We start from the raw sequence: 20528 nt of genomic DNA, 5'->3' as shown, positions 1-20528 counted from the left end.
TGGAATTCTGTTGTCTATGTAAATGACTAAATTGATTGTCAGAAGTTATTACCCCACCTGCACGGTGTCATTAACGTTACTAAGTTTGGTGTTTGACAAGTTACTAAAAGCTGTGACTAGTTAGTTGATCTCTTCAAACATGCATTGTACTAAGGTGATTAAGCAGCAAGTTGCATTATAAGGAAAATGTACTGCTCTGACTGACTATTTCAACTGTGATGTGAGAAATCCAAATGAAAGAACGAAAAACAAACAAAACATTCTTTAAATGTTTATTTTTCCACATACAAAAATTCCATATACAGAAGTCCCTAAAATTATAATGAAGAAGGCTGTCAAAATTATAAAAAAGAAAAACCTGGCACCCTGAACTTCACAGGAAAATGAGGAGGTCAGATTTCAAAGGACCCTTGGACTTCAGTAGTGCTGATTCAATGTAGTATAGGTCAGGACATTTCTGGATGGTGTTCGTATCATGGTGCTATTTAATATCACTAAGGCTTACTAAATCGGAAGCAGGGAGGATACTACAACTGCATTGGAAAAACATTTTTTGGTAGCTGGTGTATTATCAGTCGTAACTGCTCTACAGCGGTATTGTTTGTGACCCTGCTTTTAAATGAAGATTAAGCTTATACGACTCCACAGGGGGAAACCGTTGATCATGAATTGACTGGTCCTTGGTAACTATGTAAATATTAGACTATGCCCTCAAAAACGGCAAATGGTCTGTATGAATTTCAGCATCATACTAAAACGGTGTATTTTTCTCACAAACACTTCTATGCCATGTCAAGTTCATGTTGACAGTGGCATGAATAAAATGGGTGTAGGGCATTGTTACAGGTAACCAAGCTGAATCAAAAGCAAAACACTTCCAACAAATGAAAAAAAAAAAAAAGCTAAATCTCACAAATAGAATTCTAACAAAGTTTTAAAGATCTCATATTTACTTTATACTGAAGGTTTAAAAAGAATACAGTTCTTGTAGTCACTTGATTGTGTATAAAACCAACAGTGTGAACACTGGATCTTTTAGGATGGTGTTTACATCATCTTATATATATATACACACCCACACTGTTCACACACTCCACTAGGAAAAGGAAAGGAGGAGCACAGCACTGAGTTGTTAATATGTGCAGTCTCAATGACAGTCTCTGTAAAAACTAAATTTAAATGAACTACTCATACACATTTTAATTCTGCTGGTTACTCAAAATAAGTAAAATTAGTAAATAGTTGTCAGAGGGAGAGCAAAAAAACAAAAACAAATTCCAAATAAGAGAACTGTGTACTGCTGAGATAATCTGAGACCGTAGATTGCAGACAGGTTAGTCCTGTCAGATTAAACATTAAATGTCAGTCAACAAAGCTTAAAGATTTTAAATAAACAGTCATTTTTACAGTACTTTTACAGTAATTTTAGCCTCACATAGCATTAATATTGAATTCCCAATACTGAATATGATTTTTTTGGAAGAATGCTTGTTGACTTGGTTTTGAACAGTACTGATTTGCTTAAAAATCTGACTGCATTTGGAAATAATTCATCAGGAGAGGACCTGTTACTGAACTGCTCCGTTATAATTAATGGCATGGTGATGTGTCTCTTAACTTCAGCATGCGAGTTTACTGCATGCCTTACATCACAGCACACTTCTTCTCCTCTGAAGGGCCATTTCCATCAACTTTTTCCATTTCCAGAATAATCCTCTTGAAAACCTCTACAGCCGTCTGTAAAACAAATGTTCTTTTAAAAAGGAGAACATACACACAAATGTCCATACTGTACAGAAAACAAAAATATGTGTATTGCAGAAATGTGTCTATAACAAGTTTTGTAAACAACTGTAAAACAAGCAAGAGTTCCTTATTCTGAAAAAAATAAAAATAAAAAAAGAAGTTACCTGATTTTCCTTTGCAGATGACTCCATAAAAGCCGCACCCCAAGAATCAGCAAGCTTCTTGCCCTCTTCGGGTTTAATCATTCTAAAAAAAAAGAGAGAGAGCGCACGAGAGTGAAAATGCTGTGCCTACCAACTTATTCTCTTTGCAGCTGCAATTACTCATATTGTTGCTGCATATATATTACAGACAAAAGCACAAAAAGGCATTACATTACATTGATGAATGTTAATAAGCTAATTACAAATTATTCTCGTTCATCTTTTACCTAAATGACCTATCAGTGCCTTACTTTAACACACTTGCTTTGAGAGGGTATCATTCAACTGTATGCCCCAAGGAATCATATATCATGAGACCAGGCTGGCAGGCTCATGATATTAAGGCCAAATTATTAAGATTAGAAATTTGCTAAATCAATTGTGATTTTGTGTTTATGCAAGCATGTCTACCACAGAAAACACAAACTAAATATCAAAATTCATTTTAAAACTCTTCGTCAGGAGCATCTGATGATTGATGATTTGAAGAACCTTTTAAATGTAATTCAAAATGACAAAAGGCAATATGGCCTGGGTAAAATTTGATATCCAAGTGGTATGTCCGACGGCAAAAATGTAAAAGGCTTTATTATAGCACCACCTGTCAGACTGATGCGAGCATGTATGCCTGAGTAGTAGGGGGATTTGGGACAATTCTACCAAATCTATGTAAATATACTAAGTAATTTTCCTTATAACAGTAAAATTAAACGGAAAAATAATAATAAAAATAGAAACCACCACCATCATCATCATCATAAAAAATAGGGTTTAAGTGCTTGGTCCCTAAAACATGCAAAAGGGGAATATATAGTATATGCTTACCTTTCCATGTGAAGGTCTTTTTTGTTCCCAACTAGGACAGTAGGTACCCTGGGTAAATATGTAATATTTATGACTACATGTTTTATGACCTTGTGTAATATTTTAGACCATATGTTCACAAGTTTAAACCCCACTTACTGTATCTTTCCAACCATATCAAGAAGCTTGTCATGTAGAACCTGCACAACTTCAAAACTGAAAACAGAGCAGATTGTTTACATTTTATTGGCCTCTGAAAAATATTCATATCAGTACCTAAGCCCTTACAGTCAGAAGAAAAATAACCCATATCAGAATATGAGGTTAAAAGAGGTCCTTTTTCCTCCCATTCAATATTGGCCGTCACTAGTGTTATAGTATCTGCAATGGTTTTGACAAATATCAAATATTAGTAAAACATTCTACATAGTGTTTCGCTGGGCAAACTGAAGCCTGTCTAGAAGTAGCCCTGTGTTCCCACAGACTTATGTAACAGAAAAGGTGATATACACACGTGGTCAGAATTGTTGGTACCCATGGTAAATATGACCAAAGAAGGCTGTGAAAATAAATCTGCATTGTCCTTTTGATCTTTTATTTAAAAGAAATTTATTAAAAAAAAAAAAAAAAAAAAAAAATCTAACCTTTCATTGGAGAATAAGAATTTTAAATGGGGGGGAAATATCATTATGAAATAAATGTTTTTCTCTAATTTACATTGGACACAATTAACGGTACCCTTTATTCAATACTTTTTGAAACCTCCATTTGCCAAAATAACAGCTCTGAGTTTTCTCTTATAATGCCTGATGAGGTTAGAGAACACCTGACAAGAGATCAGAGACCATTCCTTCATCCAGAATCACTCCAGACCCTTTAGATTCTCAGCTCCACGATGGTGCTTCTCCTCTTCAGTTCATCTCACTCTATTTCTATAGGGTTCAGGTCAGGGAACTGGAATGGCCATAGAACAGTGATACTCAAATCTGGCTCGCGAGATCCACTTTCCTGCAGAGTTTAGCTCCAACCCTGATCAAACTCACCTACCTGTGATTTTCTAATGATCCTGAAGACACTGATTAGCATGCTCAGGTGTGTTTGATTAAGGTTCGATCTAAACTCTGCAGGAAAGTGGATCTCGCGAGCCAGATTTGAGTATCCCTGCCATAGAAGCAGCTTGGTTTTGTGCCCAGTGACCTATTTTTGTGTTTTTAAGGTTTGTTTTTGGATTATTGTCCAATTTGAAGATCCAAACATGGCCCATTATAAGATTCAGTCAGTCACTTTTTGATTTTTTTTATGTGTTGGTATTTGACAGAATCAAAGATGCCACCTGTCTAAACAAGATGTCCAGGACCTCCAGCAGAAATATAGGCCCACGATATTAAAAATACAGTATATTTCATTGTACACACGGGGTACTTTTTATCCCTTTGTTCACCAAACCCATCTTGAGTGTTTACTGCTAAAAAGCTTTTTTTTTTTTTTTTTACTTGCATCCGACCATAGAAGCCATTTAAGTTCCAGTTGTGTCAGACAACTGAATATGCTGGGGATTGTTTTTGGATAAGAGCATTTTCTTTTCTTGATATATATTTTTATTTTATTTTTTCTTGAAACCCTCCCAAACAGCATGTGGTGTAGAACTATTTTCTGCAATTCTCCAGAGCCTTTAGCTACTCTTTTAGCCAAACTTTCCTCCTCACCGTACATTAGGACGATATAGACACACGTCCTCTTCCAGGCAGATTTGTAACATTTTATGTTGATTGGAAATTCTTAACTATTGCCCTGATGGTGGAAATGGGAATTTTCACTGCTCTAGCTCTTTTAAAGTCACTTTCTAATTTGTGAAGCTCAATTATCTGTTGCTGCACATCAGAAATATATTCTTTGGTTTAACTCATTGTAATGGATGATTAAGGGAGTTTGGCCTTTGTTTCCCCTCCTATTTATATTCCTGTGAAACAGGAAGCCAAGTTTATAATCACTCTGGTGTGCTCAAAATTGTAAATATGAATGGGAATATAACTCACAGATGTTTTATTCATAAGAATTTCTAGGGGTACCAATAATTGTGCCCAATGTGTATTTGAGAAAAACATTATTTCATAATGAGATTTTCCCCCATTTTCAATTGTTTTAGTTCAATGAAAGGTTAGATTTTTGTGATTTGTTTCAAATAAAAGATCAAAAGGATTAATAATGCATGTTTATTTTCACAGCCTTCTTTGATCATATTAACCATGGGTACCAACAATTCTGACCACGTGTGTAGGTGTTGTTTAAGTGACTACATAACCAGTCCAAAAACAAATATGATGCGTCACATTGTTTGTTTAAGCAGCATTTCTGCGTTATGCTGTTTACAGATAACGGGAGTCATTCCTGTGCATTTCTGCCGATAAACGGCCACTACTTTCATCTGTACTTGCTCAAGAGAAGCTGAAACTGAACACGCAGATTCATTCTCTCACACACAATTTAACACATTAAGACCTTCAGAGTAATGGAATGGAATGTTATTACATTGCTCAATGAGACTGCCAAAGGGCCAGAGTGAAATCGATTTTTCCAGGCCAGAACACTGGTCAGTAATCCATACCGGAACCATTATGAAAGAAAAGTGGCTTGACAGAGCCTGTGCTGATTCTATTTAAATTTTTGGCTTATGTATTTATATCTATAGTAAGCTATAGTATAGTATCTATAGCAAACCAAATCATGTAGCAGTCATAGTGGTTGCAACCAAAACAGAAAGTGTTTGATCAGTTATCATGCTATTGCAAACGTTTTTATTTTTATTCTAGTAAGATTAATTAGGAAACTAATGCAACAGTTTGATACATGTACAGAGCAGTATTAGTACACCTATCTGTTAAGATTTAGAACATTATCACACATTTGAAACAGAAATTCTTAAGCAAATATTTCAGTCATAAATGTTAATAAGCTGTAAACCAGAGATTATATTGTTTTAAAGGGGTCATGATGCCATTTTAAAGATCATTATTTTGTGTATTTGGTGTAACAGAATGTTGACATGCTTTAATGTTCACATTAAAAAAAACACATTATTTTTCAAATACTGTACATCATTGTAGTTGCTCTATGCCCCGCCTCTCTCAAACGCGTCGTTTTCTACAAAGCCCCTCCTTCCGACAAGGACAGTCTACTCTGATTAGCCAGCTGACCCAGTGCATTGCGATTGGCCGAACTTCACAAGCACGTGTCGGAAATGTAACGCCCCTTACTATAATCGCGAGATTCAGCTTTCAAAGTAAATATAAAGACAGTTAATAATGTCCTTAGTTTTACCATCAGTTCAAGCCCGAAAGAGGAACAGAGTCGCGTGACAGATGGAGTGATAAAGCTCTAAGGTATCTGCACACAAGCCGTGATTAAGAAAGCTGACTCCACTGTGATGTGACCCTGTCTCTCTCTCACACACACGCGTGCACACACACACACACACACACACACACACGACATGCATTTGAACGGTCAATAGCAAATACTTCAGCGACTAAGTATGTTTTGTTATTAGTTGATTCAGAAGTACCAGATTGTCAGAGCAAAGTCGGAATTTACCCATTTTTTTTTATTTTTATAAATAACCTTTGTGCACAGCCAGCCTTGTACTCTCCTATGTTCACGCAACTGTGGTCCAAAAATGCGTTGCACAAATTCGAACATTTGGGTTGTGCTGTTCTGTTGTAAATAATCTTAATGATTCCTAACTGCATCTACTTTGGGAAGGCCAAATAAAGTGCTTTTGCGTTCGCACAGAAACACACAGCGTCTCCCTGACATGGCTGCATCAACACTACTGCCTCCTATTTTAGATAGAATAAATCCTTTTGTGGGAGACTTTAAGCTTTGTAACTCTGCAGATCGTCTACATGCACAAACAGCTACATAACACACTAAAGAAAAAATAGAAATCGCATCATATGACCCCTTTAAATAATCTGTCTTGTCATTGTGCACATAGGCTAAAATACCTACTGTATATCAGTAAATTGGAGTGCAATAAATCGCTAGATTTATACAGTCAATATATCCAGACTGAAGTAGCTTTGATAATCTATTATCTCTCTATAAGACCTGACTGAAATAACTGTAGAGATTCAATGCTGATCTCTGTGACAGCATGTTTCTCTGTAATTGGTAACATGAAAACCAACTTGAATTTGAAATAGTATAAAGATGACAAACAAGTGAAGCATTAGAAAGAATAAAGTCCAAGAATAAAGAATGAAATAAAATAGAGATTAGACATGCATGCAAATGTGTTTATTTGCATTATTAACCTTAAGAAAATCAAAACAGACCAAACATTTAAACATTCAAATTAAATGACTAAAGCCTGGAACACACAATTTTTGCCTCGATTTTCCCCCTATTTTACAGTCTGAACAAGTTGACGCTAGTTGAGGAAAGTCAGAGCCAGTCTGCAGATTACAGCTGACAGATTCCACAGAAAATCGGGTAGTGTATGATGGTCACAGACTCCCGATTTTTTAGCTTCAGACTTTGATTCCATCCAGTCTGAGGATATGAAACATGTTTGATATTTTCAGCCGATTTTAGAACACATTGTTTTCATTTGTCATGCGTCTCCTAGCAACAAGGCGCACGTTTCTGCGTGAGTTTGTTGTGACCGGAACGACTTTAAAGTCTGGTAGTGTATGATCCTCGGTCGTGTAGTGTATGATGCCCAGTTTTCCTTTGTCACCATTTACAAAGTCGGTAAGTGTATGAAGTAGGGGTGTCCCCGACTAAGGATTTTCATAGTCGAATCAGAATTTTAGAATCTTGCTGACAGTCGAATCATATGTTTGGGGGCGGGGCAAAACACATTACCAAGAGTCAAGTCAGACATTCGACAGTCATAAATACTGACGTTAACACACAGGGAAAATGTGTAATGAACGCCTCGCAGATACAAATGGAGTGAATAATGTTTTATGTTTTGATTAAAAGATAGTTAACATTAAACGTCAGCGAAACTCTAAGAATTCACAAAATTTTTTACAATCGTGCTCTCATTATAACGTTATTAATGTTCTGCATTTCTGTTTTGAGCTGCGCGCGCTGAATGACCAGTAGAATTAATCATTTGATAGAAGGTTTTTAATCAATGGGATTTAACTCATTTATCTCATATAAAATACGCTTCATTATTTATACTTGTGGATGCGTTCTTGACGCAACAACGTGCAGAAACACGGGAACTAAACTCTAAAAATTCACAGCGTTTTATTATAATAGTGTTCTCATTATAATGTTATGTGTATATGACAGTCCCAGTCATAGTTACTACTATTCTTCATAGTTGTTTGTCCTGCTCACGCTGCGCACTGAAGAGATAATCACTGTTCAATAAAGTGTTTTTATTCACGCACGTTAAAATATTTATTTAAAGCTTTTTTTTCTTTTCAGATTCTTATTTACAGCATTATCATAATAGGCTGTATATTAACTTATTGGGAGAAAACCGGTATTTCTATGTGAAATCAAACATTGAGCACCCCCATATAGCCAAAATGGTATGATCATAACACCCCGCGAATATTCCACTGTGAGATTGGGAGACGAATCAGGCTCCTCGAATCGAAGCATCAAATCGTCGACTATTCGGGGTCACCCCTAGTATGAAGCCTACGGTTTTAAAAATCTGTCAGATTTTAAAAGTCGTGTAGTGTATTCCAGCCTTAAGGAAAACAACAACAACAAAAAACCTTAACAGGATAAGTAAGAAAAAAAAAATCCTGACCTTTTCATTGAAGTGACAGAATACACCAGAACGTAACCATGAATATCCATAGAATGAGACTGGGGGAAAATGGAATACTCATCCTAAACAGAAAGGGGGAGGGGGACAACTGGTATGAAAAATGATGGGGGGAAAAAATACAGAAAGTTTGGGCAGGAGTGTCCTTACCTGTCCAGCAGTGTCAACCAACTGGAGATTGAAATCCTGGCCATTCACAGACACCATTTTATTAAAAGCTTAAAAGACAAACAGAAAAGATATATTCAATTGGGGATATCAGAACATTCAAATTTCCACTATGGTTGTTGAGATATCAGACAGCACACAAGCAGGAATTAAAAACTGAATAAGGAACAACAGATCCCCCCCCCCCCCCCCATTTAGTTAACCTGACAGGTGTCACAATATAGCAGTCATTACTGATCACTTGATGAAAATAAAAATGTTGGCAACACTAATAACACAATTTAATTACTTCATAAACAACATTATATATAGCAGATAAGTGGTTCATTAACATTCATATGATTATAACATACATGAATCATTATAACGTACATGAATCTAACTTTAATGACACTAATTTCTATTTAAACAACTAATGATCTGTTTAACATTATGTAACATTGTTTGTTAATGAATAATTAATGTTATTACACAAGTTATATATGCACACAAAGGTATAAGGGATAAATGTATAGCATTCAAATGTACACTAAATTTACCAAAACATTAAAATAAAGAAAGATATTTATAAGCATATATACATTTAGGTTACACTTTATTTTGATAGTCCACTTTAGACATTCTACTAACTATAAGTAACTTTGCAACTACATGTCAACTAATGCTCATTAATTTGCAACTACATGTCTATTAACTCTCAGAGTAGACTGTTAGGGTTAGTAGAATAAGTTGACACATACTTGCAAAATTTCTCATAGTCAGTATGTTGTATGTTGCAGACCCATCAAAATAAATTCTAATCTAGAAGATATTAAGCAGACAGTCTACTAATACTCTAATGACTGCTAGCTGACATGTAGTTGCAAAATTACTTACTGTTAGTAGAATGTCTAAAGTGGACTATCAAAATAAAGTGTTACCTACATTTATACTAAACTAGAAAGCGAATACTAAACAAAATAATAAAAACTGTAAATGAATAACAAATAAATAATTGTTAAATAGATTGCAGCACACAGGCTAATTTCAAACGCAAAGAGTCATAATTTTCCCCAGGAATGCCAATGAGTCAATGGTCAGAAACAGCCCTGTCCACTCTCATACTACTATATAATGCAGTTTGATCCTTCAACATTATATAATGGTCTTAAAAACTTAGTAGCATATACTAATTGCTAGTCACTACATGTAGGCCTATTAGTCCATTATGACATTTTAGATTAGAATAATGCAGTCTAAGAATGATAGAAAAACAGTATATCAATAAAATATTCTGGTACTCACTGTTTTCAATAGTGGGGTCATAGGAATCTACAAATTGTCCTTCTACAAACTGTATCGTGAGGGAGGATTTTCCTGTTGTAAAATAAATCAAAACAATTAGCAAAACAATGTTTAACAATAGTTAGTAACAAAAATGTGCCATCTATTATAAGGGTGTTAAATGACATTAAGTACAATAATAATCAAATTATTTTATTATAACAGAAAAAATTACAACTAAACTAAAATAATTATTAAAAGTAACAGAAAGGTGTTGAGAAAGCTGCTGACTGATCGTCACATCATGTATTTGCAGGTTAAGAACATGGCACTAACAAAACACTTGTAAATGTGTAATGCATTGTGTGAATTAAGCCATTGTGAGAATAAGCCATTGTTTCCTTGTTCAAGAGAAACTGGGCAGAAGGTTTATTTATTGATATTATTTGAATGATAGAAATAGCTGATAACAATAGAAATATAGCTTTCTGTCCTCAACTGAAATATGGAATCACTTTTCATTTGCATAAAGACAAAATGTAATCTGTAAACCTGCAGACCTAACGGCACCAGTCAGCAAACAATACTACAAGATCCGCCACTTCAGAAGGCAATACATCAAATATAAAAGGATTTCAAAGGGCCGCCAGGTGTGCAAGATAAAGTTAAACAGAATGCGTCAAAAAATAATAATTTATACATTGGTTCTATCGATATAGATTTACACTGTATTGCTGCAACTGAAACTTTTTTTTTAATCAACCATTATTAGGCTTATCCTTGATAATGACGAAAAACGATTACTACACACCCAAAGATGATTAAACTAAACTTATTTATATGTGTTGTCTCAAATATAAAATTCATAGGTGCATTAAAATAGACCGGTAGAGTAACAAACTTAGTAAGCAAAAGGCAGCCTCATATTGGCCAGAAGGTGCAACAGGACGGCTTATTCTTTGTTATCGCCCACGTCAATTTCACAAAACCATTACAATGGTACAGCAAAAATGTCAAATTCGACTAGAATCAGTAGCCTATGTATTGTTTCAAAATCTTGATGGGGCATTAAACAACAGTGTCACATTTAATGTACCCTTGAAAATGACCGAGAATGAGCACTGTAAAACCCTTTATGGACACAGCGCCATCGACACGTTAATGTGAGTCGTAGAGTCATTTAAGGTGGAACAGAAAGCGGCAATAACTGGCGAATTACTAGCTAAAAAGCAACTGCAACTCGTTACAAATCACTTTTGAGACATAGCGAGATGTTACTAGAATTGCCAGACTGCTGATATTCGAGTTTTGATTAGCAAATGATTGGAAATGATCGCGTGTGGTCCTCGTGTGTTGAGATCCGCACGTTGCTAATTCCTGCCAGCACCATGCGCTTCTCCATTATGTTTCCAAATGCTGGTGCCCTGTTTGAACTTTCTTTACAGTGTCGAAATAAATTAGTAAATTAGCTTAAAGTGGCTGGACACAGAACAGCTAAAAGTGAAATTTACTATACAACTGTAACAACTCTGCTAACTTAGCGACTACATAACATCAAATACTGAAAAAAGTATATCAAACACTCACCAACAGAACGATACCCTAATACAGCAATCTTTCTGTATTTAGGTTGAGGCATTGTTTTTGAATATCCGTTGAACGTCCAAACCAAAGAACTGGAGCTTAAGAAAGAAATAGTTTATCAAACATTAGAGGTCTATCACGTGATAACAACAAACTTTTCCACGCCCTCCAGAAAGATCTTCATCATTGTTTCTGTCGCATAAAGTAAACTTTTCGGTTTGTGTTCGCCGTACAGTCAAAAATACTTTTCTTTGGAAGTAAACCTTTAGGTATAGTGCCACGTCTTAAAACTACGACGAATGAACTAAAATGCTTATTCACTGCATTAGCGTGTCTTCGGCTTCTAGGTTATATGGCGGTTGGCGAACCAACTGTTGGTGCATTTCCGCCACCTACTGGGGTGGAGTGTTGCTGTACAAGAGCATAGAACTTGTGTTGACTGGTCTTCTATACTCTTTGACAAGAGGAATATATATTATAGCCTACTTTATATGAGAATGTGGACTTTATACTTTATAAGAAAAAGCCAAGTTAAAAAACTTTACTCATCTAGTTCAGAACATTCTGTAATGTCCCGTAATTGATAGCAAGAAGTTTTAGTTCTCCTCTGACTTGGATTTTTCACATAAACTTACATTTCATCAGCACATGCTCTTTTCTTAGTTTCTTAAAGTCCACATTTATTTCAACTGCCAGAATCATGCTTACATATTATAAGGCTTTCCAATTCTAGCTGAGATATTATTGTATCATTCAGAACCAACCAACTTCTTTTTAAATGCCATAAAGATTGTGTCTCTTGGCACATCTTTCTGACAGCTAGTTTAATTTATCCTTTGAATTCTGACTTATCTAATGATACATTTATACCAGTTTTGGATGTTTGAGAGTCTGCTTAGCTATAGAAACCTCCACACTCCAATGTGAGTACTGTCTCATAAAAAGACAACTGTAATTCTCAGTTCAACCCTGTATTCTATAGAATGTATTTGCATTTGCAAACATTTAAAAAAAAAATAGGTTAAGTGCATATAGCCCTAAAAATATACTATTACTATTGCTGAATCCCTTGAAGCACCCTCATCCCTGGTTTAAAAAAATACAGAAAAGACATTTTGTGTGTGTGTGTGTGTGTGTGTGTGTGTGCGTGTTTATGTGATTTATGAGGACACAAATTTGTATTATGACATGGCCATTTCTAAACTTTCTGTCTGTTTCAGTTCTGCCTGATCCACCATGGTGGTCTTCTGACTCTTTGAATCCCAGAATCCCAGACTCTTTGATCAAACACCTCAGACACGTTGATCATCTGAGATACACTCAGATACGTTGATAAACTGTAAAGCTGATGCCATTTATCTGGACCAGAGGAGGGCCACAGTCTGAAAAGACAAAGAACTCTTGAGAGAATCAACGTCTGAACACTGTCTAACAAGCCTCACATCCTCATTCAAGACAACACACCCAACTGAGAGAGACAAATGTTTCACACCTTTATGAATGATTACATTACAGAGATCACCGAAACCACTATTCTTAATCAGAGTTTATAACAATGCAGCTGTTCATGTTTTGATGTCATTTGAAAGGTCTCCGTGTGTCTGGTTAAAGGTCTCATTCTCTTAAACAATAAGACAGACAGCCATCAAGATTAGAAAATACTGGAAACTACTCCCAGTGTCTTTGATGCAAATTACCTTCTGTCCCAAAAGGTGATAACTCTACTTGATCAATGCAAATTCCAATTGTTAGTCCCTGTCTCCATTTCGGGGGATGTTTATCTTGGTCAAAGTACAACGGGGCTAAAGGCCCCCCTTAAGAAAAAATGTGCTATTCACTGCGCCTAAACTGTATAATTGCAGAGAAAAAATATATATGTTGTGTTGAACATTAATGGAGCACCAGATTTTGTGTGGAAATAAATCATTCAAGTTGTTTATTTTGTTTAAAAATCTTATAAATGTATGAGGTGGCGGGGGGGCCTTTTACCCCACACACAAATACTTCAGCTAAAATAATGTTTTTAAAAAAAAATAATGTCTAAGTTAATACTTGTTCAAAACAATCACTTTAGCAAAGTTTGTACTATTTTCTGCTTATTTTGGAAAATAAAATAATTAAATTTTGTTCAATAAATATACTGTGATTAAAATATGTTAATATAAAAAAAAATATTTAAAAATACAGAAATAAAATCATTTTAATAAGATTATGAACGTATTGAAGGAGATCCAATAATAATTGAAAATATATTACAGTAGCAACAAATTATATTTTATTATATGATATGATTAATATCATGTTTTTAAATATGATGGTTGGTTTCATTCTAAACATGGTAATTATCTCTAATATGGACACCCAACATAATATATGATATTTAACATCTGAATCTAACCATGTCACGTCAACAAATGGAAAAGTCTGCGATCTATTAATTATCATTTTAATTAGGCTACTGTGTGCCTTTAGCCCCAACAGCAGGGGCGCTTTTCACCCCAAATACCATACTTTTACATATTCTTCGTTATTTCAAAAATTTTGCTTTAATTATCTTAAACAAAACTGAAAATCATAAAGACGACCTTTGTCTCAAAATATATGCATTCATTTGAGCGATTCTCATTTGCTACTTAAATCTACAGCATTTTAAAAAACATAAAATATTAGATCAAGTAAGTACAGAATCAACTTCGCGCTGCTGCGTCAAAGATCAGATAATATACACGTGCATCTAGAAAAGCGAATGTTTTGGAAAGTGCTAAGCCATGTTTTTGTGCCATCTAGTGGTTCAGATGAAAATAATATCAAAGGCGCCTTTAGCCCCGTTGTACCCTTAAGCAAATCTTGCAGGGTGCCTTTTAGCCGGAATGAGCCCGTGGTAGGAAGTGTGTTCACACACTTCATATTATGTATTTTTCTAAAGTCAGGAGTGCTCTTAGATTCATCTTTGAGATTTTGATGTCTTGTATTGATTTGATATATTTGAATTGGCTATATAATTGGCATAATACATAATTATTTACCTGACTGATAATAAATTGTTACAATTGAATTTATTCGGACTTACTCTGAGATCACCGACTCTAATTAAATGTGCTAAGTCTATAACACTGCAAATCTGCGGTCAGGTTAGTAACGGACTAAAATGTTTTAGAGCTCCTGCTAACACATTGGCATTAGTTATGTATACTTAGACTGTAGAGGCTATTGGGTTCTTCCGTTTAGAGCAACAGTGTGTTGTTGACCAACCTAAATTCTGGTCAGCCTCAACCTCTGATTATTGTAAAATTATTCTAAGTGTACGTGAGAAATTACAGCATGATTATATAAAGTTACTTAGAAAAAGTTAAGTTGGTCAACTTGGTTCTATAGTTATGGTCATGACCTCTGGTTAGATGTCTTACCTTAATTAAGTGTTTACAGATCTATGGGGACTAATAAAAGTATTCTAGAATGAGCTAAGTATTGCACGAGCCAAGTATTGAACGAGATCCGTACACCGGCCGGTACGAGACTCAAAATGTTATAGGAATAAAATCAATGAGATTCAATAAGATAAAAGAGTGAAATAGGACCATTGGGCACCTTCCTTGGACCAATCGTGTGGACCTTACACCCTGGCCGCCTGCTCTGCTGGCTCCATCCTGGTCTTCAGCTCCACCCTGGCCAGTGGCCACCCATACTGCTGGCTCTGCCCTGACTATCTGCACTGCTGGCTCCATCCTGGGCCCGTATTCACAAAACATTTTATCTTACCACTAAGAGTTCTCCTAAATAGCAGTAAAAGTTTTTAGCTAAGGGTTTTCTCTTAAAACCTATTCACAAAGCTGCTGAGACAAACTTTTACTAAGGAATAGAGAGAAGTCTTAAGCTAAGGGTAAGGGCAGGGTTGACCTTGTTGCTATGATGTCAGCATGCTTACTAACTATGCACACAGTGATTGGCTGAGAGGGGAGGAGACTCTGTCAGGAATTTATTCATCCAATTATTGTAGAGCGCAATATTTTGCTTATTATTATGCAATATTATTTCAATATAAAAATATTAATTGCCACATTCAAATAAAGATTTTAAAATGCACGTTAAGTGTCACTAATTAAACAAGTATACGTTCAGCTAATTGTCAGCCTCGTACATGTATGCTTCTCATAATTAGTGAATATGCATACAAACAGCCTTTTAATTAACAGAGTAGAATAATCTTGGCTGATAGTAAGACATGCAAATGTAAAAAACAAAAAACAAACTGGACGCAAGAACATCTGTTACTTCTTGCCCAGCTGATTAATGAAAATAAGGTTATAATCAAAGGGAAGTTTGGAGTTAGGATAACCTCCAAAACCAAAAGGTGACACCTTTTTAAAAGCTCATTACAGTCAGATGTTTCTAAAATATTTATATTCTGAGGCAGATGGCCAGCAACAGCCATTTTAGGATAATTTGTGGCTTGGTTTTAGTGACTTAGGAGTCCTCTCCTATACTCCTAATGTTTCACAGATTTAGGAGCTAGTTTTTGTGCTAAAATGCTTTGTGAAGCATTTTGGAGTCCTAAATTTAGGACTGAAACACCCATTATTTTTAAGATTTTCTCCTAAACATGTTTTGTAAATACGAGCCCTGGACTCCAGCTCCACCCTGGCCATCCATACTGCCAGTTCTTCCCTGTCTATCCGCACTGCTGGCTCCACCCTAGTCCGCTGGCTCCTCCCTGGCAGAGGCGTCATGCCCATTCAAAGTGAGGGGGCATGTCCCTGGCCACCCGCTCTGCCCTGGTCTCTCTCGCTCTGCCTGTGATACTCTGGTCACTTGCTCCACCACAGTCTCCAGGCCCTCTTCCATCACATGGGGCAGGCCCTCCATTCTCCCCCTGTTTCACTTCCGCTCCACCACTCTCCTTCACTGTGACCTTGTCAGGAGCATCTGTAAGTCACTTCTCTATTGCTCTATTGGGTGGTTGCTCTGCATGCTTAATAAACAAACTCCAGCTGGTTCAAAATGCAGCAGCTAGAGTCTTTCATGTCCACTACGAACTCAAAACTCTGGTCATTTTACCTAGAATATCAAAATCAACTGCGGGCGGCAGATCCTTTATCTATTTAGGAACAATCTTCCTAACACTGTTCGGGAGGCAGACACACTCTGTCAGTGTAAATCTAGATTAAAAACCTGTCTTTTTAACAGGTTACACATAACACACTAACACATTTTTATTATTCAAATCCATTAATGGATTGTTAAGGTCTTTCCCTATGGAGTGAATTTTGTGACAAAATAATACAAACAAATCCAGTGTTTTGCAAATAAACACAATCTGCTTTGCAAAGAAAAACTTGACTTTCAAACAAACGCAAAATGATTTGCAAATACAAAACTCTATTTGAGAGAAAATGCAGAGGTATGGAAAAATATGTGTATTGTGTGTTACAACTGTGAGACTCATTTGCCTTTTTATGAGGAAACTTGGCTTGATTTTCTCACACACATGCAGGCAGATTTTCTCACAAATGCAACTGAGCAACTTTCTTTTCGAAAAACAGCAGATGGCGCTGTCGGTCAATTTACGCTAGTCTCCCGAGACCCGAACACCTCTTTACCTTTTCAGACCAATATGAGTGGGGTACAGGTGAGTTTCTGACTTACTATCTCCATAATTAACCATTTAGATGTTTTCACAAAGCGACCCTACTACAGTGTCATTCGAATTCACAACAAATGCTGTAAATTGATTACATGAATTGATTGATTACATTGAACATGATTGATTAGTTCAAAAATCAGTAGTGACATGGCTAAACATTTAACTAGGCAGTCTTTCCCTATAAAAAGTGAAAGTGAATTGACATACGGCCAAGTATGCTGACCCATACTCGGAATTTCTGCTCTGCAATTAACCCATCCAAAGTGCACACACACAGCAGTGAACACACACACAGAGCAGTGGGCAGCCATTTATGCTGCGGCGCCCGGGGAGCAGTTGGTGCCTTGCTCAAGGGCACCTCAGTCATGGTATTGAGGGTGGAGAGAGCGCTGTACATGCACTCCCCCCACCTACAATCCCAGCCGGCCTGAGACTCTAACCATTAGGCCACAATTTCCCACGAAAAACTCATCCATTCTCCGCGACCGCGAAAATTCGCGCACTGAAAATGCTAATGTTTTTTTCACACCAGCCCGACGAATCTTTTCAGTTTCATAAAGTGAAAACACGGGCCATCCAATAAGATTTGAGCAAGGATCAAGGATCAAGGATCAAGGAGCAGCTGCTGTTGCACAAAAGGGTAAGAGTGGTTACCCTGGTCTCGAAAACCAGTGTAAACAAACACCGAAGAAGAGTATCCAGTAGAGAAGAGAGTGGATGCTGAGTTCTTGTTATCGTTGGTATTTGAGAACAAATTTCTCACATGTTCTTTATACAGAATAACATTTCTATTAATTCTGCACTGAATTATGTGATCTGTAGAGCACCGTCCATTTTCTTCCACGTGCACGAGTGTTGAGTCAGAGCACGTTCACTCTCTAGATCTTCCGTATTAAAAAATAAAAATAAATCAAGTGAAACATTTTTCTACACATGAAATATGAAAGCAAATAGACATGATTATGACAATATATTTTCTGTATGTGTATGCAGCTCATGGTATTTTTATAGCAATAAAGGATGTTTATGACAAATATTAGCAGTGTAGCATTATTAAACATACAAAGAGTGCATGTGTCTGCTTATTATAGAATCAAAATCAACTATAGATCACAATCGGAAGTTATTACAAGGAGTCGATGATGGTTTAAAGTGGGTAAGCAAATACATTAATAATTACAGGTACATACATTTTCAAGTGTAGCTTGATGCTAATTGTACTTTTAATTATATTTTAGGATGTAGCTGTTACGGCTACACCAGGCACCTCCACCACTCAACGCTCCCAATCACCCGAATACTAATCAGCCACACCTGTCACGTAATTATCAGCACGCACATATAAGCACGCACCCAGCACTCACTCATTGTCTGGTCTCACTCGTGGATCACAGATGCTAATGCTACCCTACTCATCAAGTGTGATGCTCTCCTTCCAAGGATTCTACTTCGTCTCCAACAATCTCCTAGAACATTCTCCATTACTCACCTGTTCCCCAGCTTCGGGATCCCAACTCTCACCTCTCCGTGCTGTGTGTGCTCCTCAAGTCTGGTAATCAAGATAGCATTCCATTCAGGTTCTCATCTGTCTCCTAACGTCCATATCATCTTTTTGAACTTTGATTTTCAATAAACACACCCGTTGAGGGTCTTAGACTCAGACAGATGGTAAGATGCAGTGTTTCCTGACAGAAGACCAGACCTCATCAACATGAACCCCACGGGTGTCGATCCGTTCCAGGAGTTTGTGGATTCATTCCGTAAAGTCCTCAGTGCACCTGCAAATCCCACACCAGCACCTCTTCCCAGTTCACCTTCAATAACAGTTCCTTCACCGATCTACACCGCCAGTCCCATGGTCAACCCGGCGCCTTACTCTGGCTTGGAGGAGGAATGCAATGGAATGCAATGGATTCCTCCTGCAATGTTCGCTCGCCCTCGAGATGCAGCCTCATCGCTTCCCCACTGAAAGAGCTAAAATCTCATATGTTCTAACTCTGTCGAGTGCTCCAGTGGGCAGAGTCATTATGGCAGCAAGATGGACCTGCAACTCGATCACTCAGTTCATTTATGAGCCATTTCTGTGAGGTGTTTGGACGACCAGCTGGAGACTCAACCATCAGCGAACAGCTCTATCACCTGCAGCAAGGCAAGGGCTCGATTCAAGATTACATGCTTTGATTTCGAACTCTCGCAGCATCAAGTGGATGGACTGAGCGCTCCCTGCTGACTACCTTTCGGCAAGGTTTGGAACCTCCTTTAAGGCTGCATCTCGCTGCATACGACGACTCTATGGGGCTTGAGCAGTTCATTGAACTTGCCATCAGAGTGTCTAATCGTATCCAGGGATATATGAGGCGTGATTCGTGCCAAATATTTCCTCTCCATCACCTCCAGCCAGAGTCCCCCAGCTTTCCAGAACCTGAACCCGAACCCATGCAAGTGGACCATACTCGTCTTTCCTCAACCGAACGTCAACGTCGGCAGACCCAGGGCTTGTGCTTGTATTGTGGCCAGAATGAACATGTTCTTCAAACATGTTCTATCCATCCTCCAAGACCTTCAGTGAGTACGGTTTCCCATTCCTCCATGAATACAAAACCACTCGCCTCTATGGTTCAACTTACTGTTCCCTGTAACTCAGTCACAGCTTATGCCCTCCTCGACTCTGGGTCAGCCGCCAACTTAATCTCTGAGGAGCTCTGCAACCAGCTCCTACTCAAGAAAAAGGTGAATGACATTCAGTTCAAACTCCAGTCTATAACTGGCAGCCCTCTCGGCCGAGGAAAGGTCCGCTACTCAGTCTGGCCCATTAAACTTCAAGTTGGACAATTGCATACCGAAGAAATTCATCTACTGGTTCTGGAAAATTCCACCACTGGGGTTGTACTAGGGCGCCCGTGGCTCGTTTCCCACGAACCTGTCATCTCATGGAACACACATCCTATGTCTCCATCACCTGTTATTTCTCTCAATTCCATGTCCATTGAAAGTCCCACAGAAACTCTCAGTGATGAATCCCTCAGAATATTCCCACTTCAGCTATGTGTTCTGCCCGAAACGAGCCACCCGTTTACCACCTCACCGGCCATGGGACTGTGCCATTAACATCTTACCTGACCAACCAGTGCCCAGAGGTAAAATCTATCCTCTCTCCAACCCCGAGCAGAAGGCCATGGAGGAGTATATTGAAGAGGCACTTCAACAGGGCTACATCCGTCCATCTACTTCCCCTGCTGCATCCAGCTTCTTCTTTGTGGGCAAAAAGGATGGAGGCTTGCGGCCCTGCATTGATTAAATGCATTAAATAATATCACAGTCA

At 37.4% G+C, this 20528-nt stretch overlaps 1 protein-coding gene across 1 annotated transcript; it reads right to left on the bottom strand.

Moving 5' to 3' along the window:
* Window positions 1-258: 258 nt before the first annotated feature.
* rhebl1 (Ras homolog, mTORC1 binding like 1) lies at window positions 259-11933 on the bottom strand. Its single transcript, XM_058779677.1, has 8 exons — window positions 11569-11933; window positions 10003-10074; window positions 8701-8768; window positions 8533-8615; window positions 2913-2969; window positions 2775-2822; window positions 1911-1992; window positions 259-1737 (listed from the first exon to the last, which is right to left on the bottom strand). The coding sequence occupies exons 1-8, from the start codon at window positions 11618-11620 to the stop codon at window positions 1645-1647; spliced, it is 555 nt and encodes a 184-aa protein (XP_058635660.1). The 5' UTR covers window positions 11621-11933; the 3' UTR covers window positions 259-1644.
* Window positions 11934-20528: the final 8595 nt, after the last annotated feature.

This window comes from Onychostoma macrolepis, chromosome 06 (genome assembly GCF_012432095.1).
Source record: "Onychostoma macrolepis isolate SWU-2019 chromosome 06, ASM1243209v1, whole genome shotgun sequence".
Lineage (NCBI taxonomy): Eukaryota > Metazoa > Chordata > Actinopteri > Cypriniformes > Cyprinidae > Onychostoma > Onychostoma macrolepis.
The sequence above is the reverse complement of the archived record's forward strand: the minus strand, read 5'-3'. Positions and strand labels throughout refer to the sequence as shown.